The sequence below is a fragment of the Beauveria bassiana genome (genome assembly GCF_000280675.1).
Source record: "Beauveria bassiana ARSEF 2860 unplaced genomic scaffold BBA_S00005, whole genome shotgun sequence".
Taxonomy (NCBI): Eukaryota; Fungi; Ascomycota; class Sordariomycetes; order Hypocreales; family Cordycipitaceae; genus Beauveria; species Beauveria bassiana.
This window is the reverse complement of record NW_007930840.1, coordinates 1,035,698-1,059,426: the sequence shown is the minus strand read 5'-3', so window position 1 is coordinate 1,059,426 and position 23,729 is coordinate 1,035,698. Positions and strand designations below refer to the sequence as shown.

Sequence of the window (23,729 nt, the reverse complement as noted above, 5' to 3'; positions counted from 1 at the left end):
CACCGAGTGCCACCCCACGGTGGTTTGTGTGGTAGCAGCACCAGCAGTCAGTAGAGCACCATCCCCATGACAGGTGGAGAGTACGAATGAGCAAACGTGGTTGCACATCGTTTCGTAAGGTTATCTCGTCCCCGCTTAATCCCCGCGACGCACACTGGATTCAGGCTGTGGTCGATGCACAAGACACCATGCACGCCATCACAGGTAGTATTGCTGATGAGGCGTGGCGGGAGCGGGACGGCGAGATGGGCGGGATGCTGCGTGTGTGTGAAGACGGCTCCGACGGCCGCGAGGTTCAACTGATGGGCGCCTACTGATTAGTGTGGATGCAAGTCTCGGGTGGGATGGGGCTAGCTACCAGCTATCAGTAAGCATCGAGGCGTTAACAAGGGCTGGCGTGGTGGGAAGAGGAATTTGAAAAACGAGGCCATTCGCGGTGAGGCTTGTCGGCGAACAGTACTAGCCCCAGAGAGGGCTGTGGTGGCTTTACAAGGGGGGGCCACTACAGTGGATAAACCCACCGTAATAAAGAAACTAGAGCCGTCTGCAGCGAACCGTTATAGCGAGCGAATGCCCTGTAAATAACGGTGCTGCGTCACCAAACGGGAATATTCTCTGGGCTTGCGCATCAGCCACTCATAACATGGTCTCATCAGCCAGCCGCACCAGCCGTCGGCACCAGCTTTGTCGATCTGGTCCGACTCCCTCGTTTACTTGGCCGCTACCCGCTACCCGCTGCCAGCTGCCAGCTGCATGTCCCTTGTTTGCATCTCGAAAACTCCAGTCTTCTCGATTTGAGATTCCCCATCTCTCCTGCATCGATTTGTAAATTCTCAATCTAGTCTGCCGCCGCTAACTATCACCCTACCAATCTCTTCATCGACGGGACCCTTTATCTTGTTCATTCCATCGCGTGCTGCACCCACCTGCCGCCGTTACGAGGCAGTGACGTCTTTGGGTACTCACCAAAGTGGGCACCGCCATCCCTCGACCCTGCAGATTTGAGCCGCACACCCTGCCTCGCAGGCAAGCCAAGCAACCAAACAGCGACCGACCAGCCAGCCAGCACAGCCAGGGCTTTCTGATTTATTAATCTCCCCGTGCCTCTCACTATTGTGCTCCTTTTACAACTGGTCTTTACGTCTCGATTCTCACTCGCACACAATCATCACTCATCTCAACTCGCCGGTTCCATCATCGACGTCGACCATCAAAGAATGCCTGCGCTGCTTCCACGCTAAATCGCTGTGGTCACGCACTTGCCACCAGGCTCTCTCCAAAGGTGTCTGGCGCTCCCCGTCGTATTTGCCGCCCAAGACACCATGTCGTTTGCACGATCCCTCAACAAGGCGCAGGGCTTTCTCATGCCCTATCGGAGACCAACTTTCGGACGCACCCTCTCTAATTCGTCAGAGCTCTCTCTCACATCGAACACCAGCGGCCGCGATGAAGACGTTGGTGGCGATGCTGTACCATCAGCCCCAGGCACGCCTGTGCTAGCACCAACGGAGAATCCATTCTTTGCGAAGCGTAAGTTTACAAACGCATCATTATCCACGGCAATCGCCGAAGCACTATTTCCGCCCACGACGACAAGTCCACCTAGTGTACAAACCTCGAGAGTTCATTTCATCCGTTGAATTTCAACGGTCGGTTGCACAGCGAGTTGCCACTAGTACAGTGACACGATGTAGCAAAGAACCAAGACGTTGCTGGCTCCGCCAAAGTATTGCGCTCCCCACAGCCATTTCCAGGCTAGGCCGCGTACCTATTAGCGATCACCTCGAAACACAACTGATGCGGCTCGATCGTGCCTCCGCCCACGTCATTTCCATTGCTGCCGTCACCGTGTTGTTGCTCTTCTCCACCCCGGCTGTTCCGTTTTTCGTCTACATAACCCGCTAATCTTCCCTCGTACAGACGGCTCTGAACCAGCGGCTTGCACATCACCACGCTCTCGCCCTATTGCCATTGAATTGCCAAAGTCCAAAAAACCCGGGGCTTCAGTCTATACGCCTACAGAAACTCTCTCTGCTCGCGGCGACCTACCTGGGTATGATTTTCGGTCCACTTACACCACCTCACATTAAGGCTAACAGCATGACAGTGGCTATTTTCCTATGCATGAGGACCCCAAGTGTCGCATTCATCGTCCACATCCTTTTCGCTCTGAACGCGAAAATCGTCAAAATAAATCAGAAATAAATATCGACATGCAGGTGCCAAGGGAGCAACCGTCGGCTTCAACGGCCTCGGCCTGGCAGAGCACACACACGCCGGTGTCATCCTACATGCCCTCAGGAATGCATGAACACGCGCTGCCTGTTGGCAAATATTACCCATCCAACTACGAAAGACGAACGCGTCAGTTACAAGGTCAACGGACCTTTGTATCGGAGTCGGTCACATCATATGCCAAGACGGACGTCCAAGGTACCACATACAAGGGTGGCGATGATGCACGGCAGCGCCTGCAACAATACCAGCGTGACATGGTTGCACAGGCCTCTATGGCGTTGGGTGGCTCTTCTAAGCCGAGTATGCTCCCCGGAAATGCGTCGGCCTTAAGAAGTATGCCTTTCGGACCAGACGCACGTTTCGGCCGTCCATCGACGCCACAGCGACCGATTTCCCCGCAACTCCAACCTATGGGCAGTCCTGGCCCAGTAACACCAATGGACTTGGAGGCACAAGAAGAATATATTACTAAAGGCCAAGTTGTGGCTACTGCAACCTTGGCCCCGCCCGCCACCGATTTTGTTTCGCACTCGCTTTGAGTCTGCGGCGCCTGCACTGCATTGAATAGCACTACGCGCAGCATTGATGGAGTATTTTTGGTTTCTTTACGGACAGACGCAATAGATTGCGTACATGGCTTGGCTTCTCATTACGGATACTGGAGTTTTCACCACGCACTTGGCCATGCCAAGATGCTAGATACCCTCGCTCTATATTTGCTCTACAAATACATCAGATTCTTTTGTTCATCTCTTATGGTATGTCTGGAAACACGGGTGCTTTGTATCAGAAGACAAGCCTTGTCATGATCGTCAAGGTAATTCATCATTTTTGATCATGGGGTCTCGCAACATCAGCCAGACACTTCAGCTACCGCCATTTTCTTCCGTTTTAATGCTTTTTATTGCATGCTCTTCCCACAACAGAGCATTGTCTTGTCGCCAGCTCCTCAGAAATGCCCGTTTCTGCTGATTCAGCTCCGACTGAACCATCTGCCAGTAATTGCACTCATTGAGCAGTGCATAGCTCGTCTTGTACCAGTAATCCAGCCGCGTCTCGTCAAATGTCGTCGTCTGTATCAAGCGAAGCATCCAGGCCAGCTGGCGGTTGATGCACGCCTGCTCAAACGCGAGCTCTGCGTCGTACGTCGCCCCGTGCGCAACCAAGACGTCGACAATGTCCCAGCGAAACTGCGTCAGGGCGTAAAAGATGGGCGCTCGGTGGTTGGGGCCGGCGAGGTTGATGTCGACGCGCGAGTCGGCGCACAGAGCCCGGACGACGCTCTCATGGCCATGGCATACGGCCACGACAAGTGGTGTCTGCCCGTAAATGCCGCCGTGGCACCGATTGTCGTCGCCGCGGTTGCGGATCACGTTGGGGTCGGAGCGGCTCTTGGCTAGTATCAGGCGTACTAGGCCAGCATCGCCCTGGTAGACGGCCTGGATAAGGCCGTTTATGTCGCCTGCACCGAGAGGGTCCGAGAAGCTTTCATTACTGAGTATCGTCCTGATGGCTGCTGGCCGCTTTTCCCGAACGGCGCGAGCGAGAACGGTGCTGTTGGAGAGATCTCTGATGTTGTAGCCATATTGCTGCAGAAAGACATGAAGCAGCTCGGCGCAATCCGCCGAGATGGCAGAGAACAAGGGAGGATCTTCGTATCGCACGGATTGGCAAAGACATGCTCCGGACGGCTGTGTTGGATATCGAACAGGCTTACTAAAGTCTGCCTGGGCGAATTCAATTAAAAACCTCGCCATGGCAACGTCTCCGAAGGACGCCACAACGTATAGTGCGTTTCTAGCCGAGATCCCACGAGACGGATCAAAGTCTGGTGAGTATTTGTCAAGAACCTCCCACAAACTCGCAGAATATTCTGTGTTGGGATCTGCACCAGCTTCCAGTGCCATTCTTGCCGTTTCAACTTTTGAAAGACAACATGCCCACAGCAACGCGTACGAAAGTTTACCGTCGTCTCTCAAGTCAAACTTGTACAGAAACTTGTTGACAGCCCTGTGACACTGGCGGTTGGTGCGTACAAGCCTGTTGATGTCAGATCGGTTGTTCAGAAATCCGGCAACAACCTGCAGGATGTGATCCGGGCATCTTGACCAGGAACAAGGTGCTTCCTTGTTGGCGACGGCATCATCCTTGGAGATGGTGGTCTTTGTCTTGGCAAGCTGACTTTGTTGGCTGCTCATGTGCATCTTTGCCAAAGCCACGTTGTTTTCGTGCGTGTTCTGTGTGAATTCGCGTAAAAATGCATCAGATTGGCATGTATAGAACACAAGGATTGACGAGAGGAGGAAAAGGAAAACAAAAAGAAAGGAGAGAATTCACGGCAGACTGCAGCCATATGGTCAACCGAGACGTTGGTACCAACCAGAGGGTAGGGTAGCACCAGCCGTGTTGGGTAAGCCGTCACGGTTGCACAAAGGACGGTGCAAGAATGCGAGTGCTTTAATTCTGTGAAACGTGAGCGGTGAATATGCCTACTTTCCACCAACGTGCGGAATGATGGGGCATTCGCACAAACATTGCTCAAGATAATAGCTTGATCGCCTCGAACTTACCTGAATGTCCTCTATCGTGTAGTGTATTTATATGCGAGCTGAGTTGAGAACCACTATGCGAATATAAAGACATAAGAGAGAGAAAGCTGTTCTAACAAGTAAAGTAAGAACAAAGGCCCTCAGGGTAGACATTTAAGCCCAATCTACGGACTTGAAACTATGTAGAGCCCTATATGGACGTATGTAATTGAGGTCAAGTTGCCAATCCAGTCCCCTCTTCCGGGAGCAGCATCACTGCTATCCCGTTCACAAGTTGAGATAATTAACAGACAACTCATGTTCATGCTTTTGCGACTCTGTTTGCGTCAGAGTCATCCACCATGGCCTGCGCGAAAATTTCCTGTCATTTCCCAACCTACAAAAATATAGTGTATATAGTCTATCATGGGTCAAGTACCATTGAGCTTGGGCCCGCGCCTTTTGACACCTAACCGCTTGATCTCGACATCATTTCCCCCGGAACAACTTCCCCGGCGGCATACGGTAGCACACCCAACCTACGCGGCGTGGTAGGGTTGAGTAGCGCGACGAAAACCAAGCTTTGGACAGCGACTGATGATGCGTGAACGAAACAGCCTCGTCAAAGAAAGTCCGCACCCATTGCCCCCTTTTCTTCTTGTCCCAATGGAGCGGACAACTCTCCGTCCTCGCGACATTGCCCTGACCGCCCTTTACACTTCTGGCCAATCGGATTTTGTCAGGGACCGAAAATGCCCGCCAACGCTCCTGCAGTAGCACGACAACTTTGTTACAGGATCCCGGGACATTGTCTGCAGGTATCCGCTTGCTGATGGGCCAGTGAGAAAAAAAAAGTCTGGAACGGTCCCGTCATCGATACGTTTGCTAACCGGAGACGCGACGGGCCGAGGCGCGCGGACATCTCTCCGGCTCGGGGTTCTCGCGTCCGGCCGGGTACGCTACGCTGGCGAGCGAGATCATTTACACCAACGCCCGCAAATCGCCCAATTTGTGCCCACAGCAAGGCATACTTTGACTATTTATTAGCAGCCTCGGGGGGGGAGGCGGGTCTAGAACGAGACCCAGCCGAGTGGCGCATCGTGGTACGTGTGATACTCTACTCGCACAGACGTGAACCAATTATCGCAGTCGGTGTGAGTAAAGTGGCTGGTGCCGGAACATGGTCTCGAGTTACTGGCTACTACCGCATATAGTCGGTGATTTTAGCTTAGTATTTTGTCTGCCCACTGGCGTTGGGACGACAAGCTATTGTGCTGCACTTGGTCGATATGGACCTGGCAGCGATCATCACGGGCCGTGCCGTCTGCGGGGGACATAGGGATATGGGGCCGAGGGGACTTTTTACACATGTTGATTATTGCTCAAACTATTTTAGATTCAGGTTGCAGTGGCAAGAGATTCGCTAAAACTTTCTGACAAATGAATCATGTTGACTCGCTCGTTTTGTCGTTCTCAATTTACATCGCTCTCCCAGTTTAGCCGTAGTATCATCATTCGATGGCATTGCAGCCGAGCCGTCGATTCTTGTTCTTGGTGGCCGTTGCCGACAAATATAAATTTAGGCGTCTCCCCATTTCTCGCGAATGGACCTTGCTACGCAATGTAGGTTGTGCAGCTCGGCCTGCTCAATCCATCTTTTTGCGTGCTTCTTGTCGCGGTCCTCGGCCAATCTCACCACCTTGTGCGCCAGCTCAATTCTTCCTCGTGCGCAAGCCGCGCGGAAAATGTAGTCTCTTGCCGTTTTGCATTTGCTCGAATTGATCAGGAAATCAACAATCTCTCCATGACCGTCGTACATCATGGCGAATCTGGCAGGCGGGTACTCGAGCTCGTTGCGCTCGTTGAGCTCGTTGAGCTCGCTGAGCTCGTCGAGCTTGTATTTATCGTTGAACGTGTATTTCCAGGCGGGATCTTCGATCCCGTTGAGCTCGTCAGGCTCGTTGGGGTTAAGCTTGCCGCAAAGGTCGACATCTACTCTACTGTTATCGTGCAACAGCTTCACCATTTCTAGTGATCCACGCGCGCAAGTGTACGCAAAGACTGTATGTTCCGGTTTCCCGAATGACCAAAGCCTATAATTCCAATCTCTTCGAAGAGCATTGACGTCAAGTTTTTCGCAAGAGAGCAAGAATGACACCATGGCGCTATTGTCTTGTACAACAGCTGACCACAGTAGTGGATCCCACGGTCCATTATCTACCTGAGAATCGACGTCGGGCACAAGCATTTTGACATAGTCGAGCTTGTTAAGTGAAACAGCAAGGTGAAGAGCGCTGCCCTGTCCAAAATACCCCGTCCTCGAGGCACTCAAGTCGAGTGTAGGCTGGCGGAGCAGAAAGCGCACGATGCCAGACTCTGGCTTGATAACTGCAATTGCAATAGGAGCGGTTCCATATTTTTTTGTGCGTCTATTAATGTCGGCTTTGAAGTTTACCAGCACTTTGACTAGCGGGAGGCATCCGCGAGCAACGGCGGCGCTGAGAATGCTCCCGCGATCATTATATTCGAGCTGATAATGCTGCGGGTTCAGTGGCCGAGAAAATCTGTAATAGACTTTCACGCAAAAGTTGACGTCGGCGCCTGCCTCAAGGGACTTTCGGGCAATGCTAACCCTGGTGGCAGTATCGAGAGTAGACTTAGCTACAGTAGCCCGTAGTGCTTTGCAGCGTTTCTCGCTAGAAACCAACACGGCATCGTAACGGTAAAGATATTCCTCCAAGTCGTTGTACAGATGACGGCCTGAGCGGCAAAGTCTGCTGATAGAGGCGGTGTCGTCAAGATGGCTGGCAACCATCTGCAGCAACTGCCGTGAAAGGCACTGCAGTCTGTTTTCGGCCATATTTAGTGCGGCCTTCTTGTATTGCAAGTTGATAAAAATTGAGAACTGAAGGGAAGGATGCCAAATGGCTAAATAATCAGGTGCATGTGACGCGTGCTCTTGGCGCTGTGTGCAACGCGAGCTGTGCAAATACGCAATCCTGGGATTCTTGGAACAGGTGTAGGATTGAGAATCTTGCAAGGGACGAACAAAGCGGAATATTTAATTTGCCTCGTGAGGTCCTTTGAGAGCTTTCTCATTTCGTGCCCAACAGACAGAGTAGCAAGCTGACTCGCCAACTACCTTTACGACACCGATCATGTGCAGCAGGCAGCAAGCTTACGGAACTCAGCTGAGACCTGTGAGCCCAAGGGGCCTGCAACGCAAGAGCGTCGTCGTTGCCTTGATGCCTGGGCATTGTTGGTTCGGGTACCCGTGTTTGGGAAGAAAGCTCATCGTTTCCGTGGGCGAATAATTGGCGACTTGGCAGAGCAGAATCTCCTCGTTGCTGGGCCTTTGAAGTTTATGTCAGTATTGGGTTGATCAAAGAGATACTTGATCATGTCGCAATCCTCACCTGCTGACCGAGACAGGATCACCAAATCCGCACTGCTTTCCTGCGTTGATATAGGCGCACGACATCCCTCAGCATCTTGACCACAGCTAAGTCGTCAACACTCAACATACAGTCCGATCCCTCCAACAAAAAACAACAGTTAGGGTGTGGTGTTTGCCTTTTCTTCTTCTTTGCCGTGAAGAGGACTTGCCTCGCTCTAAATACAAGTCATTGATTGCATGGTCCTTGATGCACCCCATCTCTTGGCGACTCGGGTTGCTAGCTCTTCTCATCCTGCTGTCTACGCTGCTTCTTTCCACCTTTTCAAGAACTCTTCATCATCATGTGTTGCCAGTTCCAATATATTTCCAGCAAGCCCAAGATTACCACCACCGCAGGCGAGGTAGAAAAGGATATGCCTAGCGATTTTGCGCTTCTTAAAATGAATGAGAAAGTCCATATTGCTGAACTCAGCGTGATCAAAGGCCATTATAGCAGGCGTCTGATTGATGCGGCTGCTAAACTCGACATCGGTACGCCAATCATCATGCAGCAGCTCTGCAATCTTTGCACTCGGAAGACTGCAAGCAAGTGCGAACATGGAGGATGATGCGGTCATGGCATTCGGGTTTGTTCTGGAATCCGATAGCAACAGAGACACCACACTAGCTTTTTTTCTCTCGCACAGCTAGCCGAAGTGGCGTGATGCCCTCTTGGCCGATCTGGTTTGGGTCGACCAAGGGCAGCAGCACCTCGGCAAGGTTCGAGCTTGTCTCGGGCAACCGCAGTCAAGAGCACCGGCTCCTGATGCCGACACCAGTAATCCAGGTCAATCCCCAGCTGGGAGAAGAGAAGATGCACGGTTTTAATGTTGTTGGCCTCCATAGCGTAGCCGAGCACGGAAGTGCCCATCCAGCAGGTCGAGTTGACTTTGGCGCCAGCCTCCAGCAGTATTCGGACGAGCGCAGCATTGCCTGTTTCAGCCGCCCTGGAGATGGCTGTGATGAAGTTGTTCTTTTTTATCATTTATTCGTCCTTGAACTTGAGTATATAGAGGGAACCATTGACATCAGCGCCGGCCGCGAGAGACTTTGGTATGATGCTGTTGGCATCGCGTCTAGAGCGCGAAAAATAAGACGTTTTGCGCACCGCTTTTAGGATAGATTTCGAGTTTTTCAAGTCATATCTGCATAGTTAGTGCTCGAGTACTTGGAACATGGGACGATTCTTGCGCGCAAACCTGCTTATGCTGCGCGTGCTGCCGAGGAACAATGCGATGGCGACGAGTAGCTCTGGTGGCAGATCAATCAAGCCCATATCTGCCAATGATGATGAAAAATCTGGTAATTTGTAATCTTTCTGCTCCCTTGCTTGAAAAACTTGAAAAGATGGCGAGTGTTGTCAAAAGCTTGCTGGGAGGGGAGGCTCCAAAACTCGCATTTCTGTCACCAAGTCACGGGTCGTTTGCACAAGCAGCCCGGTCCAGAAAATTCAGTCAGCGGCGGGCGTTTGCGCATATGCCCAATGAAATGAAGCTTTGTCCCAAGTCAAGGACATCGCTCCGCAAAACGAGTACGAAGCGGATGCCCAGTTGCCGAAGAGAAACATTGTCATGAGCCACGAGACACAGATATGTTGCAGAGACCCCTTTGCTTCATCATATTCTCCTCGCGCATCTGATTTTCGGATCCAGGGAGGCATATTAATACTTGGATTATTCTGCTTTGATTGGTATTGATCGCGTACACCGAAAACCCGAGTAAAGAATTCGGCGAAATTCTTGCAAAGCCTCAGAAACGACTTGATGAAGAGTTTTACTTTGTTCTATAGTCCAAGCATAACTCAGAAAACGGGTTGACCGGCAGTATCAAACATAGCCATGGCCGAGCTTGGAATGTTGGCCATTGGGCACAACGTCTGTATCTCTCGTTCACCATTACTTGAGAATTGCAGGAGAAAGGGCTCATATTTGATAGTTCTGTCTTTAGATAGACATGGTCAGCCGTCAAATAACTCTCGAATGTTCCCCAAATCCGAGGAGAGCTGGTTGTGTGTTTTCAGAGGCCTGCTGAAGAACTCACGTTGCCGAGTCAGGCTGCCCTCAGGCTATACCGGCGATGGAACGTTTTGGGGAAAATGAATGTTTTGTAATAGAGATTGAGATGAATGCGACCTAGTCTCGAGTTGGAGGCGTGCTATTTTTTCCAGTCGTCAGGGAACCGGATGCGTCAAGCTTCTGTACGCGTTCTGCTGGTTAGCATATCGCAGAGTTCCTGGAACATTACTTCTTATTCCACGTCACCAGACATGCCAAATATCGTCAGGAGACCACTAGAGAGACTTTTATTTGCTGTGGAGACGTAAGCGAATTTGGACCGGACTCTTGTAGGATGATGCCGCACGTACCAACTTGAATCGCCGAGTAAGATCAAGATATTGCACTGACATGTCGCCGCGGAGTCGGCCCATCGCGTCACACGCATGCTATAGCTATTGAATTGAGCCGCGTAAGCTAGAAAACTGAGTCTAGCCTATCGCGGATTTTCCTCTGTCACCGTCGTAGAGGCCAATGCTGTGATACATGAGGCGCGAGGTTTGGAGGGAACATGTATGCGACGGGCGCAGCAGATTCTCGTATAGACTCAGGTGAAGTTGGAATGAATAGGAATATAAAAATTCTCCCAAAGTGCGCTGAATAATGCAATGATGGCCTGCAGTTTCTACACGACCCTCGGCGAGTACGGATGTCAATTCCACAAATGCCCGGTAGTGCGCGGCAAAAAAGGCTGGAGCCAACAGCAGCCATAAAGGCTATTAAAATAGAAAGCTCTCCTACAATAAATCGCATAATATGTGTAACTCCGTGGATTGGAGCACTTTATTCCGCGGATATAATTACAATGGTATTGGAATAATTACATTTGCTGGGCGACGATAGTGTCAGCGTAGCCCATAGGGTAGGAGGGGTACAGAGACGGAGCGATGCTGAGCAGTCGTAGCTGAGCTCCGTTCCGGCGTTGCTGTGTGCATATCTCGGCATATGTCGCTTCTTGGCTATCGCTGCATGTTTGTGTATTGGATGTGCAGCTTGGGCGCAGGTAATTCCCTTTGGATAATGCGCATCCCAGATAACCGCGGCATTCGTCACTGGCAGTGGACAGCAGGCTCCTCTATACGGCTTCACCATAGTGGAGATTGGCTGCGATTCGTAGGAACCAGGCACGGACGCTACTTTGGGTTCCCGGCCGAGACCAGGAACAAGGACGACCGTTGTACCTACCACATGACTGTATATGGTTAGCTGGTCAAGACTGCATGCATGACTCTTTGGGGCCTTGGCGCTATGGCCTCTGGTGGCTTTTCTTGTTTTGATGTAACTTGTTCAGGTACTGATTGAATCAGTCAGTCGCAATCGTACGATATTTTATGCACTAGGATAGCAGATATGGCTGTATGACAAGTGTCGATGGCGCTGATTGTTGTACTAGGCGCCGATTTAGTCGTATTAGTACATCGGTACGGAGTAGCAAAGTTACAACGCCACTTATACGGGACGTCTGAGCTACACATGGAACAAATAGTTGCCCATTTTCCAAGGACCATGACCAGTCTATCGAAAGTCTATTCCGGGCAATGGTCTTTTAGGTCTAACAATGCTCACGAGGACTCCCCGTCGCATGATGATGTGGCATGGTGATGTGGCATGGTGATTGTGGCTTACACAGCCGTTGCAACTCTGTAGGTTCTTTCCTGCAATAGTCTTGGCCTGCATTCAACGGCTGACCATGTTCAAGCGTAAGACGATGCCCGTGCAGATCCCCGTGCTGAAGCTGATATTTGACATTCTGCTCCCGGCCGGGACGCGTATGCGCTCCATCGCGGCCCACTTGCGCCGGGGATACGTACAATACGCAGTTGAATATTTGCGCCTGACTCATGTTTGACGATCGCATCTGGCAAAAAAAGGGGACCCAAGCGTACGGGGTAACTAACCCATGTCTCTCTCTATTCCACTAATCTAGATTTTGAACATGGTTACTATAAAATCTACCCCTGCTTCGGGATGTGGGAGCTTTGGCAGCCTATCAAGCGATCGCATAGAGTGACCCCCCTCCCCCCGATTAGTTCCTGCCATCGGGCCGCGGCGGCCTCATGAGTCGTAAAATGACAGGCTCCAGCTGGTCCGCGTGCGTGTTTTCTGGGCTCCATACGAGCTGCCAGATGCCAGTCGTGCTTGTGGGGATGCCGTAAAACGGGTTCCGCATCTTGTCGCCGATGCGGGCAAAAACGCTTTGACCAAAGAGCACCAAGTCGAGAGCGTCGTCGGTCGCGTTGCTAACTTTGACCAGGCTGCAGTTGGTAGAAGCTTTGAGACCGACGTAGCCAGGGGTGAAAGAAGCATTCGAGTTGGCAGTCTTGTTGGGTTGGACAGTCCACGCTGACGGGCCGTTGCTTTGTCTGGTGACTATCAGACGGCCAGAGTCAGCAGTCTATCGTTTGCCAAGTAGTAGCATCTCCCTGCGCTGGGAGCCTTGGGGGGAAAGCAGGTTGAGTAAGCTTACAGTAAACAGAGGTCAGGTTAACGGGGGTTGTGAGGTTGGACACCATGATATGGCCTATTGATATTTAGCTTCCATCAGTAGGTCCTGTTCTCGCACTTTACAAACCATTCTCATAGAACAGCGAGGCGGCACTGATTCCTCCATCGGTGCCATAAGCAAACAGATCAAAGGTGCTCTGGGCAGCAACAGGAAGAGTGAGAGCCAGTGTGAGCAAGCCGAAGCTTTTCGCGGTAGCAGAGAAATGCATGTTTTTTTCGTATCTAATTCAAGACGTGCTCGTTTGAAGAAGATCCCTTTGAGAACTACAATTGTTTATATGAAAATCATTGCTTGCATAGTTGCGTCATCATGATACGTCATCATGAAACGTCAGCTTTAGCCAATGTTGCACGTTCAACGCCTCTTCTTTCCTGTCAGGGCTCTAAACGAGGTAGCATCAAGGACATAGCCAGTAAGAAAGCATGTGTATAGTTACAAGGTACCTATAAGCTAGATACAAGGAACTAGTACTAGTTCTAGTTTTATTGTATGTATGATTTATACTCTCTGAGTGATTAAGCACTTGCATGTTTCAAACTTTTCATCGGCCGGTACTCAAAGCCAGTCCGCGGCTATTACCAAGAAAGATGTGACTTGATCCTTGTTTGAGTCATGGCCCGTGCTCAGAACTTCTGCAATTTTCGTAGACACTATTGAAACATTTGACGTGTTTCCCCCGGCTTATCCGCCGGTTATCCGCCGGTATGCTGAGGTAGTCCGAAGCGGCCGATGGAAGACATGGAAGACCGGAAATCCGGACTGATCAAGTGACATCCAGAGGGGTCCAGCGATGTCCGAAGTGGACAGTCTAAACATGCCAAACGTAAGTTGCACCCTGGTTAAGCCACGGTCCGTGCCTGTAAACGAGACGACGCATCGCGCTCCACTCCGAGTCTCGGGTGACAAGGACATGGAGGGTATTGTGTCCGGGGAGATTCTCTGGCAAAAACTTGACACGTCGTGGACCAGATCGAGTCAAACGTTATTCATGAAAGCATTACGAATCATCGGCTCAGCTCCCCATTTTGGGGGCCACGGCTGAGCTGTCCTTTGTCCAGGCGATCATTACGTATCGTCACGCTCGGCTGAGTGAATCAGGGGAATCAACGTCAGCGGTCAGTCAGGTGTATGGTTTTGAAAGTACCATAACTCTTTTGCTGTAAAAATGATATATATAATGACATGTCTGACTTCCATTTGTCTCAAGCCACAGCGATTCTGTCAAGTCTACAGACAAGGCCTATACTTTAGGCTCTCGTTTCAAAGCCCCACCTCATTCCATTATACTACATTGCTCCAGCACATCCAATGAAGTTTTTTCTCTCCCTCACAGGCTGGCTTGCTGCTGTAGCTCAAGGCAGCACTGTTGGTCGGCGAGCGGCATGTTCTGGCAACACGGCCACGACAAGATCGCAGTGGTGCGACTTTAGCATTGACACCAACTACTATGATGAGGTTCCCAACACTGGAAACACCAGAGAGTACTACTTTAATGTCGAAGAGCTAACTGCGGCTCCCGATGGCTTCGAGCGCACCGTGTACGCCATCAACGGCAGCGTTCCGGGCCCGACCATTGTGGCCGATTGGGGAGACAACGTCGTCATACATGTGACCAACAGCCTCTTCAATGCAAAAAATGGCACATCAATCCATTTTCACGGCATTCGACAGAATTACACCAATGAAATGGATGGTGTCACGTCCATTACACAATGCCCTCTCGCGCCGGGCGAGTCCATGACTTACAGGTGGAGAGCCACCCAGTACGGGTCGTCGTGGTACCATTCACACATTGGGCTACAGGCCTGGGAGGGAGTCTTTGGTGCCATTCTCATCAATGGACCAGCTACAGCCAACTATGACGTGGATAAGGGAACTATTCTGTTGTCTGACTGGAGCCATGAGACGGTGGATTCGCTGTATCATTCGGCCCTCACTCAGGGACCTCCTCAGCTGGATACGGGACTCATCAACGGTACAAATACATGGAACAACAGCGGAACCATTGTTGGACACAGGTTCAACACGTCGTTTACCTCGGGCGAGTCATACCGGCTGAGACTGATTAATGGTGCTATTGACACGCACTTTAAATTTTCCATTGACAACCATACCATGACGGTCATTGCGGCCGACTTTGTTCCTATCACGCCATATGATACTACGGTTCTTAACATCGCCATGGGTAAGTACTGCCAGAGGTCTTTGACACTAGTGTGACGATATTAACCCTTTCTCTAGGCCAAAGATACGATGTTGTTGTGACGGCCGACCAACAGTCCGTCGCCAGCAACTTTTGGATGCGCGCCATTCCCCAAGTCGCCTGCTCGAACAGCGCCAACGCGGACGACATACGCGGCATCATCTACTACGGTAGTTCACCCTCGACTCCCACCACTATCGGCTACGACTATACCGACGCCTGCGTCGACGAGCCCGTGTCCAGCCTCGTGCCGCACGTGGCCGTCGCCGCCAGCACCCAGCACTACTCGGACCTCGAAAACGTCAACATCCGCGCCGTCTCCGACGTTATTCTGTGGACGCTCAACGGCACCTCCTTCTCCGCGGCGTGGGAGGACCCGACCGTCTTGCAGATGTATAACAACGCGACAATCTACAGCACCGACATTCACGCCGTGCAGCTCGACGAGGCGGACCAGTGGGCCTATCTGATCGTGCAGGCGGAGAACGCGGCGGCGCACCCGATCCATCTGCACGGGCACGACTTTGCCATTCTCGGCCAGGGCGTCGGCACGTACAATGCGAGCAGCGATCTGCTCAGCTTGACGAACCCGGCGCGGCGCGACGTGGCCATGCTGGACGGCTCGGGCTACCTGGTGCTCGCGTTCAAGACGGACAACCCGGGCGCGTGGCTGATGCACTGCCATATTGGGTGGCACACCAACATGGGCCTGGCGCTGCAGTTTGTCGAGCGGCAAGAGGAGGCGCGGGAGCTGATGGACTATGAGTTCTTGAACAGTACGTGCGCGGCGTGGACGGCGTACACGGAAGAAGCTTCGGTACAGCAGGATCAATATGATGATGGCATCTAGGAGATGAGCTACGGCTTTGATTGCAGTCGCATGAGGGTTGGAATCGGTTGTTCATAGATGCGCTTTGGCTTCCTATAAACATTGACTGACAGGACTAATGCATTTAAAGTATAATAATGCACAGCATTTTACCGTCTGTTGAAGGGTTCTTGCAACTTAAAGATGGTACATAGTCATAGGCACAATTTGATTGATTTGAAATGGGAATAGCTGTTTTCCCCGTGCTTTTTACCTGACGCATCGCATTTTCACCTAGATTGCTACTATTCGGTACCACCGCAATCGTTGAATTTTCAATGACTCAAAGAAGCAAAAGTATTTCGAGCGAAACTGTATATGTAAGAGGTAAGAAGGTACGTGCTCATGTCGCATGTTGAGGGTGGCAAGGAAAGCTAGTGATGATGCTTAATCGCGATAGCGTCAGAGGTAGATCAATCTACGTGCGATAAGCCCCGAAAAGCTTGGCCTTGTTCTGCCAACCGTTGTAACTAGTCTTACTTTTCAACTTGCTCTTTTTTTTTTTTTTCGCGCACCAGATATGCAGCTCAAGGCTCGCTTATTAGACTCGGCTGCCTTCAAGGCTGCGGTAAAGCGAGCTGCCGAACCAAGTGCTCGATACCCCACCAGAGTTTACAATGGATGGGGTTTCAAGTACTGACAAGCTGAATCGGCAAAATGAGGTGGGGGATTGGGATGGTGTGGGCAAAGCGCATGATACACCATTGCGTGCCATGATGCGATTTCTGGGCCGCCATTCAGCTGGAGAAGGCTGGTGGGGGGGCACGCTGGGGTATTGTGTAGATTGCGCCTGACTCGAGAGCTCTGAAGAGTGCAAAATTCTGGTAGAAACCAGCAATACATAGGCTAATGGAGACTAAATATTAGAATGGCGAAGAAAAGAAGAGGCTCTCACAAAAAAAGAGGAAAAGATGAATTTGCATGCTGCAACGCACCATGCGTCGGCAAACTACGGGAGTGGAGCGGGGGGGTTGTCACGGTCAGCCCACGCAGGCTGTTGATGTTGGCGATGGCACAGCCGTAGGCACGATCTCTGGTTGCGCGCGGGGTGGGGCCAGAGGGAAGAACTATTGTTTGTTGGTGTCGAGAAATGGTGCATATCACAAGTTTTTCTTGTAAAAAAAGTAGATTAAGATGCCGCAGTAAATAGCGGTCGTGGTGCCAAGTGTGACGCAATGGGCGCAAATTGCTTGCCTGTTGTGGAATCAAAGAAGCCCACACGGACGGATAGAGGGAACACCCGGAGAAGTTGCGCCGCAGAGGATGTACGCAGAGTTTTTCTGCAATGAATTGACGAAACGGGTGTCCAATAGATTGAGCGACGGGCCACGAGATGAAGAAAGAAAAATGTAGACGTTTGCAAAAGAAACGTCGTCTCCTAGGGCGGGAATTGGCGCCGTTTGAATTTCCGTTTCCGTTTTGGGGCTACCGAGATAAGGCCGGCCCGTTTTGTGAATTTGTGGCTGGTGAGACAGACAGCCACACAGATGAAGAGGGAAAATGACGATTGGTGGCTGGCGGCTGGCGGCTTGCTATGGGCTGTTTCAACGGGCACGGGGCGTCGACGTGGCTTGGTAGCGCTTTCTATCCACCCCGCTGATTGACTTTGGGCACCTAGATGGACGTTTCTTCTGGGACAATTCATCATCTCACGACAGCGTTGCGCTGCAGATTCACAGGTTGCACAGCACTTTTGTCTTGATTGACATGCTGCAGATTTTTTTTTCTTTTTACTTTTTCTTTCTTTCTTTCTTTCTGCAAGCTGCACTTAGTCCCCCTTCCCGCTGGCTCGTCTGCATAAATCATCAGCCCCGGACCAAGCCTGTAATCCGTTCTCCACAATCATTCTGGCCAATCACATCCCCCACACGAGCTGCTGCAACCACGTCCAGCTGAGCTTGCTGCTGCAGTGTCGATGCATCAACCTCTTTGGGCAACTTTTTGGGGCCTCGCTGTATTATCCGTCTGGGATCAGCTCTATCCTGCACAGGGACAAGGCTCCTCTCGGTCGCAGACTGCATCAATAGTTATGTCTCTGACTCTAGCTCTGTCTGGTGTTGATAGCCGCAAGGCATCTCTAACAGTGCATTGAATTCGCTACAATTCGAATTGACGGTTCATCCTCAGAAGAACAAAAAGCCCAGAAAAAATCATCGTTATTCCTAGATAAAAGGGCGCCATTTTTAAATAGTTGAGCAAGCAAGGGATCATCCAATCTTGTCCCCTCCTGGTTCACCATTGGGTACCTAACTAAATACAGGCTGCTTTCGTCCTTGGCCTCTGGGTCTACAGCGCCATTTGCCCTGCCAATTTCGGCGCACAGGCGATTTTGCTTGCCCCAGCACCAGAAACCCATCTAGCCTCTTCTGCACTTTTGCGCTGTTGCTCTTTTCGTTACTTCCTCTTTTCCTCTTTCGCGCTTTTGCTCATCCTCGCCGTCCAATCCCATTTCGCTCGTCTCCCCCTCCCTCTCTTTCCCTCGCCTCTCAATTCTTCAGTAACTAGTTACCACCTGCCACGCCAACGCTAACCATCTCCTCCTCACTCGACGCCAAAGGAAAAAACGGCCGAAAGCGAAGGAAAAAAAAAAACGTGCTCTCGGCCGGGGCCTCTGCCACTCACTGCTCGTCCAGTTCTGCCTTGGTTTTAGCCCGACACAGTAGCGCTGCCCCCCAAACTCAAAAAACCATCATAACCTCCACCACCCTCCTCCACCCGGCCCTGCCCTCCTCTTCCTCTTTTCCTTTGCTCTCAGCCCGGGACAAAGGACGGCCAAAACTCTAAAAAATCACAATTCAGCCTTGAAACAACCTTAGCGGCAACCAGCTTGCTGAGCCGTCAAACCTTTTACCTCACAATGATAGAGGCTTCGACACGCACGCCCTCAATGGATCCTTCCTACGGCCATTCTCGCACACGAACCACCTCCTCCTCCGTCTTTCCCTCGCAACAACCTCAACAACCTCAACAACCTCAACAACGGCAGTACCATCAACAGCAGTATCCTCAGCACCAAAACCCTCCTCAGCAACCGTACAGCCAGCATCACCACCAGCACCAGCATCAGCTCCATCCTAATCATCACGCTCACCAACACCACCACCCGATGCATTCAAATCCGCAGTATCACGCTCAACAGCCGTCGTCGCACTCGACCTCCAACCCTCAATTATGGCGCAGGTCGCCTTCCATCGGTGGTTTTAGCAACGCTTCGAGCTTTCAACAGGCACCCCCAGCCGCCTACCGTACCTCAACCAGCGATCTTCGTCGTTCCATCTCGAGTCGCTCCGTCGGAACCCAGGGCGGCGGCAGCAGCTACGTCGCTCTCCTCCGCAAGCAAAAAGCCACCGTATGGTGCGACCGCGCCCAGTACGAGGATCCCCGCCTCGTCGCCCAGCAGCGTGCTGCCAAGATGAGGGCCAATCTCGAGGTCGTCAGCGGCAACAACCCGGGCCGCACCCAGACGGGCCTTGCATCAGCCAAGGTCGCCGGCAAGATTCGACACGGCAAGGCTCCCGTCGTAGGCTATGCTCCTGGAGAGACGCACGTCGGTGTCGGTGGTGTCCCACTTCGCCTCAGCGCTAGGGAAATTGACGGCGACGGCAGCGACGACGACGACAATACCGGGCCCATGATGGCCTCGCGCAAGGAACAGCATCACCGCCGCGCTGGCAGCAGCGGACGCAGCAGCACCGGCTCTGGTCGCCAGCCACAGTACAGGTCCTCGGGGAGCGGCACCCCTGCCCGCAACCCCAGCCTGGCCGATACCCCTGAACGCACCGAAAGCTTTGTCACCACCAAGACGCATCAGCAAAAGCAGCCCATCGACGAATCGGCCGGACCGACAGATGATGCAGCAAGCGGACGTGCGCAAAGCTCTCGAAGTGGCAACAGTGAGCGTCGCGATGATGTTCTCGAACTCGGTCAGGGCCCTAAGTCGGCGCACAACTCGAAGCTGCACTCGGCTCTCACGAGAGAAAAGAGCGTCAAGAGTCCCGAGGAGCTTAAGCGTCGCGGAAGTGTTGACGAGCGAACATCTACTCTCACCTCTGGCCGCCTCTTCATCGCCAACCCCGATTAATCCTCGAATCCCTTTTCGATATGGCCACGGCTTACGATCGGTCAACAGCTTTCTACTCTTATTCAGATCTTGTTTTCTACAACCACGCCTTTCGTTAATAATATCAGCACAAAAGTCGCATCAATCGTTTTACGCATACCAATGGAAAGGGGAGGTGCAGTCTGTTGCATACACGGCGTTTGGTTTTGTTTTTAGGGCACTCGGATGATATCAATTGTCACCCTATTTGATTTCTTGCATTGGAATTGAAACACACACACAGATCTTTTGTTGCCTCGAAAGAGACGGCTCGCTGCTTTGCTTTGTTTTAATAGCCCCATCAGCTTTCGCTTCATTTGGCTTAAACCAGGAGGCAGAATCGCTACCGAATCCTGTTAATGATGTGGAGGGTGAGCAAAAAGGGATTGGCGAATCAAATTTTTTCTCTCAACAGACTTTCGCGTCGTTTGAAGCCTGAGACCCCAATCACAACCGTTGTCGTTTTTTCGCCGTTTACTGCCGCATTTGGAGCTCGAGATTACGGATCCGCCTACGGATTAGCTTCTCTCGTATTTGCAAGTGTCCCTTATTATGACGTAGCGGTCAGCAGCCCCAAAGCGCCCTAACCAGCATGTTCGAGGTTCGATGCCATAAGATAATACGAAAACTCGGTCTTAGAGATGAGAAAGTCTACAGTAGGGCATGGTCCTCGTTGGTCGTGTTGGGCGGTTTTGTGAAAATTCGGCGCATTGGTGCGCCCGGAAGCGCTGCGGTCGGCGGCACTCGGGTCACGTCACGAGTGACGACAGCCAAGCCGCCATCTAGTCTATACGGCATTGCCCTCTTCTCCTTTCACACGGAAGCCGCACTGAAAACGAACCTGTTACACTAATAAAGAGGGCAGGGGAGCACAATTCGTGGGCAACCTGAAGCGAATTGGGAATTGGTCGATAGTCGAATTTCCCCACTTTATCTTGTACCTTTAGACCCTGATGACTAAGAAAACCACTTTGGCGGTTTAATGAATAGTTACGTACCTGCCACTGCAGTCAGCGCGTCTCAAGCCCACTTCCTGAGCAGGGACGCGTCGAGGTGCGATCCTGGCCGGCGGCCCAGGGCACCTCTCGCCAACTGGCACGCGTTCACCTTCCGCTTCCTCCCTCCCCTAACGCACCAAGCGTCCTCGTCTATCTCGCCCCGACACTCCCCAATTCTTGGCACACTGCGACTCTTTTCGATATTTTCCTTTGCTAAATTGACTTTGACGTGACTCGGTTTTGCTATTCATCTACGTGCGGCCCAGATACATCTTGTACACTGATGGTGGTGCTGGGATCGTGTTCGCTGCAAAGAGCATAGAAAGGACGTGCAATCACGCCGCTCACTTTGACATCACATTTTGAACATACCCGACTCTCGAATTATTGACTCGTACGACGACGCTGGCAGTTTCAACCACACCAACTCCGGACACACTCGATGCCGCTCTTCGAAATGTCGGCCAATGTGCAGGAGCCCAACCCGGCCCGCAAGCGCAACCATGAGCAGTTCTCTGGCGATGAGGCGGGAGAAGATGGGCCAAAGGACGAAAAGACGCCTTCCAAGCAGGGTCTCCAGCCGTCAGGCAATGCTCGTTAGACAGCTTCAACTCTGTGCGTTGCACCACCTGCTAACAGTACTGCAGTTTTGTCGTTCATCTCGAACAACGTCGTCGCTTCTTCGCCGCAAGGGTCCCCTACACTTACAGAAGCCGGTAGCAGCACGGCTGCCTGCAACCCCCCCTCACCCGACACACCTACCAAGGCTGGTGACGCACAGCCTGCTTGCGCCGCACAAGCATCCAACCCTGCTGCGAAGCGCAAGAAGCTGAGCGCGACCGAAAAGGAGGCTCGCGAAAAGGAAGTCAATGGAAAGAAGGAGCAGAAAGAGCGCGAGGCCGCTCAAAAGAAGCAAGAGCGCGACGAGAAAGCCGCCCTAAAGGCTGCTGAAAAGGCCCGGCAAGAGGAAGAAAAGGTTGCCCGTCAGAGGGAGAGAGAGGAGAAGCGCAAGAAGAAGGAAGAGGAGGAAAGGTTGAAGGCAGAACAGCGCGAGGAAAAAAAGAAGCAAAAGGAGGAAGAGGAGAGACGCAAAGAGGAGGAAAAGGAAAAGAAGGCTCGCGCCCAGCCCAAATTGATGAGTTTCTTCGGGCCTCCGAGTACACCCAAGAAGACTGCCCCTACCAACCATTTGAACTCGAGTCCGGCAAAGGGTGCTATCGATTCGCCCGACAATACGACGAGAGTAACAGCATACAGCAAAATGTTCAATCCGTTCTTTGTCAGAAAACACACCAAAATGGCTTCCACCATCGGTAATATGGATGAGGAGACTCGCGAATCAAAGTCAAGAATACTGGACGAGTTCATTCTAGGAGAGCGTAAGGCCGATGTAACGTTTAATCCGGTATCTCTTTTTGCGCTGCCCGGCGCGAGCAAACCCCGTGGGAAACAGCACCAACAAGTTCGTCAAATCATGGAAGCGGAACACAAAGAAATGGAACGCTCGGGTACTACCGCGGCGCCGGATCTTCTGGAAGCTGCCAAAAAGAAGCTCGCTGGTATTCCAGTCAAAGTTATTGCCTTTTCGCAAGATGTCCGACCACCATATTACGGTACCGTTACCCGTACGCCGTTTGCTCTAGGTCAGGGCAATATGAAGAGAGTCGCTCGTCGCTCCGCTACCCGGCGTCTGCAGCTGGACTATGATTACGACTCAGAAGCCGAGTGGCAGGAAGAAGAGGGTGAAGACCTGGATGCCGATGACGACGATGAGGAAGTGGACGACGAAGACGACATGGATGGGTTCCTCGACGATTCTGAAGACGCGGGTCTCACGCGTCGCACATTCGGAAACACCATGGAGCCTGAATCTACCGGCATCTGTTTCGAGAATGAGAACCGCAAGACATCCAGCCAAGCCGCTACATGTTACAAGATGGAGATCATTCTGGGTAAGTATTGGGATTTTACTGTGACTTGGCTTGTACTGACCTTCTCTAGACATATTTCACAAGAACGCCAGTATTGATCCTTTTGCGACGTCATATTGGCAGCCAGAGCCCAAAGCAGCCCCCGTAATGACAGTCACAACATCGACAGCTGAAAAGATGCCGCCTCCCCCAACACCCGCCAATGCCTTTGCTGCTCTCAATGCCTCCAGTACTGAGAGCGCGCCTGTCAAAATCGTCAAGCCTGAGATAATGAATGACGTCAAAAGGGCCATTTTACAAAACAAGGCTCTCTCGAAGGTTGGCATCATTGATTTCATTTTTCAGCAATTCCGTGACAGGGCATCTCGCACAGAGGTGAAGAATACACTGGAGCTTGTTGCTGAGAAGAAGAAGGCGGGCAAGATGAATGAGTGGGACCTAAAGCCTGGACATGAGATTACTACATGATAGCATTGGCATGCTGTCCAAACCTGCATACACAAGGGATTTACATTAGCGCGGCGCATTTCGACTTTGCTTTCATGACACTGGTTTGAACCTCTGCCGCCCGAATGGCGCTGTATATATCGCTCACGTGAATATGACCAAGGCAAAAACAATTTGTTTTTCTCTTCTGTGACAGCTGCATATATGCATGGAAATGTGTTCTAGGCGCGGTTTGGCACATCAGAAATGGTGTCTAGACGTTGACTCCCAATAAACAGTAGAAATGTAGGCCATTGCGCCTTAATCAGTATGACCGAAAGTTTTGCGAAGAAATAAATGAAAGCTGTTGGTGTGCTGGGATGATACAATAAGATAATGATTGCTGTGCTTCGACGTCATCCCAGCTACCCGCTTGTCTTGG

General features: G+C 51.7%; 8 protein-coding genes across 8 annotated transcripts; 5 read left to right on the top strand and 3 right to left on the bottom strand.

Annotated features, from left to right (window-relative positions):
- Positions 1-1,322: 1,322 nt before the first annotated feature.
- On the top strand, positions 1,323-2,777 carry BBA_02618 (uncharacterized protein; the record flags this gene model as incomplete). The annotated part of the gene is made up of 3 exons (XM_008597715.1): positions 1,323-1,530; positions 1,921-2,053; positions 2,108-2,777. The coding sequence occupies 3 exons, from the start codon at positions 1,323-1,325 to the stop codon at positions 2,775-2,777; spliced, it is 1,011 nt and encodes a 336-aa protein (XP_008595937.1).
- A 327-nt stretch (positions 2,778-3,104) lies between these two features.
- On the bottom strand, positions 3,105-4,442 carry BBA_02617 (Ankyrin repeat protein; the record flags this gene model as incomplete). The annotated part of the gene is made up of 1 exon (XM_008597714.1): positions 3,105-4,442. The coding sequence occupies one exon, from the start codon at positions 4,440-4,442 to the stop codon at positions 3,105-3,107; it is 1,338 nt and encodes a 445-aa protein (XP_008595936.1).
- Positions 4,443-6,345: 1,903 nt separating this feature from the next.
- Positions 6,346-7,626, bottom strand: BBA_02616 (receptor-interacting serine/threonine-protein kinase; the record flags this gene model as incomplete). Its single annotated transcript, XM_008597713.1, has 1 exon — positions 6,346-7,626. The coding sequence occupies one exon, from the start codon at positions 7,624-7,626 to the stop codon at positions 6,346-6,348; it is 1,281 nt and encodes a 426-aa protein (XP_008595935.1).
- Positions 7,627-8,504: 878 nt separating this feature from the next.
- On the top strand, positions 8,505-9,319 carry BBA_02615 (uncharacterized protein; the record flags this gene model as incomplete). Its single annotated transcript, XM_008597712.1, has 2 exons — positions 8,505-8,694; positions 8,850-9,319. 2 exons carry the CDS (start codon positions 8,505-8,507, stop codon positions 9,317-9,319), a joined length of 660 nt encoding a protein of 219 aa, XP_008595934.1.
- A 2,963-nt stretch (positions 9,320-12,282) lies between these two features.
- Positions 12,283-12,970, bottom strand: BBA_02614 (uncharacterized protein; the record flags this gene model as incomplete). The annotated part of the gene is made up of 3 exons (XM_008597711.1): positions 12,283-12,626; positions 12,724-12,777; positions 12,829-12,970. 3 exons carry the CDS (start codon positions 12,968-12,970, stop codon positions 12,283-12,285), a joined length of 540 nt encoding a protein of 179 aa, XP_008595933.1.
- A 1,100-nt stretch (positions 12,971-14,070) lies between these two features.
- Positions 14,071-15,815, top strand: BBA_02613 (multicopper oxidase; the record flags this gene model as incomplete). The annotated part of the gene is made up of 2 exons (XM_008597710.1): positions 14,071-14,947; positions 15,004-15,815. The coding sequence occupies 2 exons, from the start codon at positions 14,071-14,073 to the stop codon at positions 15,813-15,815; spliced, it is 1,689 nt and encodes a 562-aa protein (XP_008595932.1).
- Positions 15,816-18,690: 2,875 nt separating this feature from the next.
- Positions 18,691-19,914, top strand: BBA_02612 (uncharacterized protein; the record flags this gene model as incomplete). Its single annotated transcript, XM_008597709.1, has 1 exon — positions 18,691-19,914. The coding sequence occupies one exon, from the start codon at positions 18,691-18,693 to the stop codon at positions 19,912-19,914; it is 1,224 nt and encodes a 407-aa protein (XP_008595931.1).
- Positions 19,915-21,387: 1,473 nt separating this feature from the next.
- On the top strand, positions 21,388-23,329 carry BBA_02611 (chromatin assembly factor 1 subunit A; the record flags this gene model as incomplete). The annotated part of the gene is made up of 3 exons (XM_008597708.1): positions 21,388-21,526; positions 21,578-22,882; positions 22,932-23,329. The coding sequence occupies 3 exons, from the start codon at positions 21,388-21,390 to the stop codon at positions 23,327-23,329; spliced, it is 1,842 nt and encodes a 613-aa protein (XP_008595930.1).
- Between the last annotated feature and the right edge of the window lie 400 nt (positions 23,330-23,729).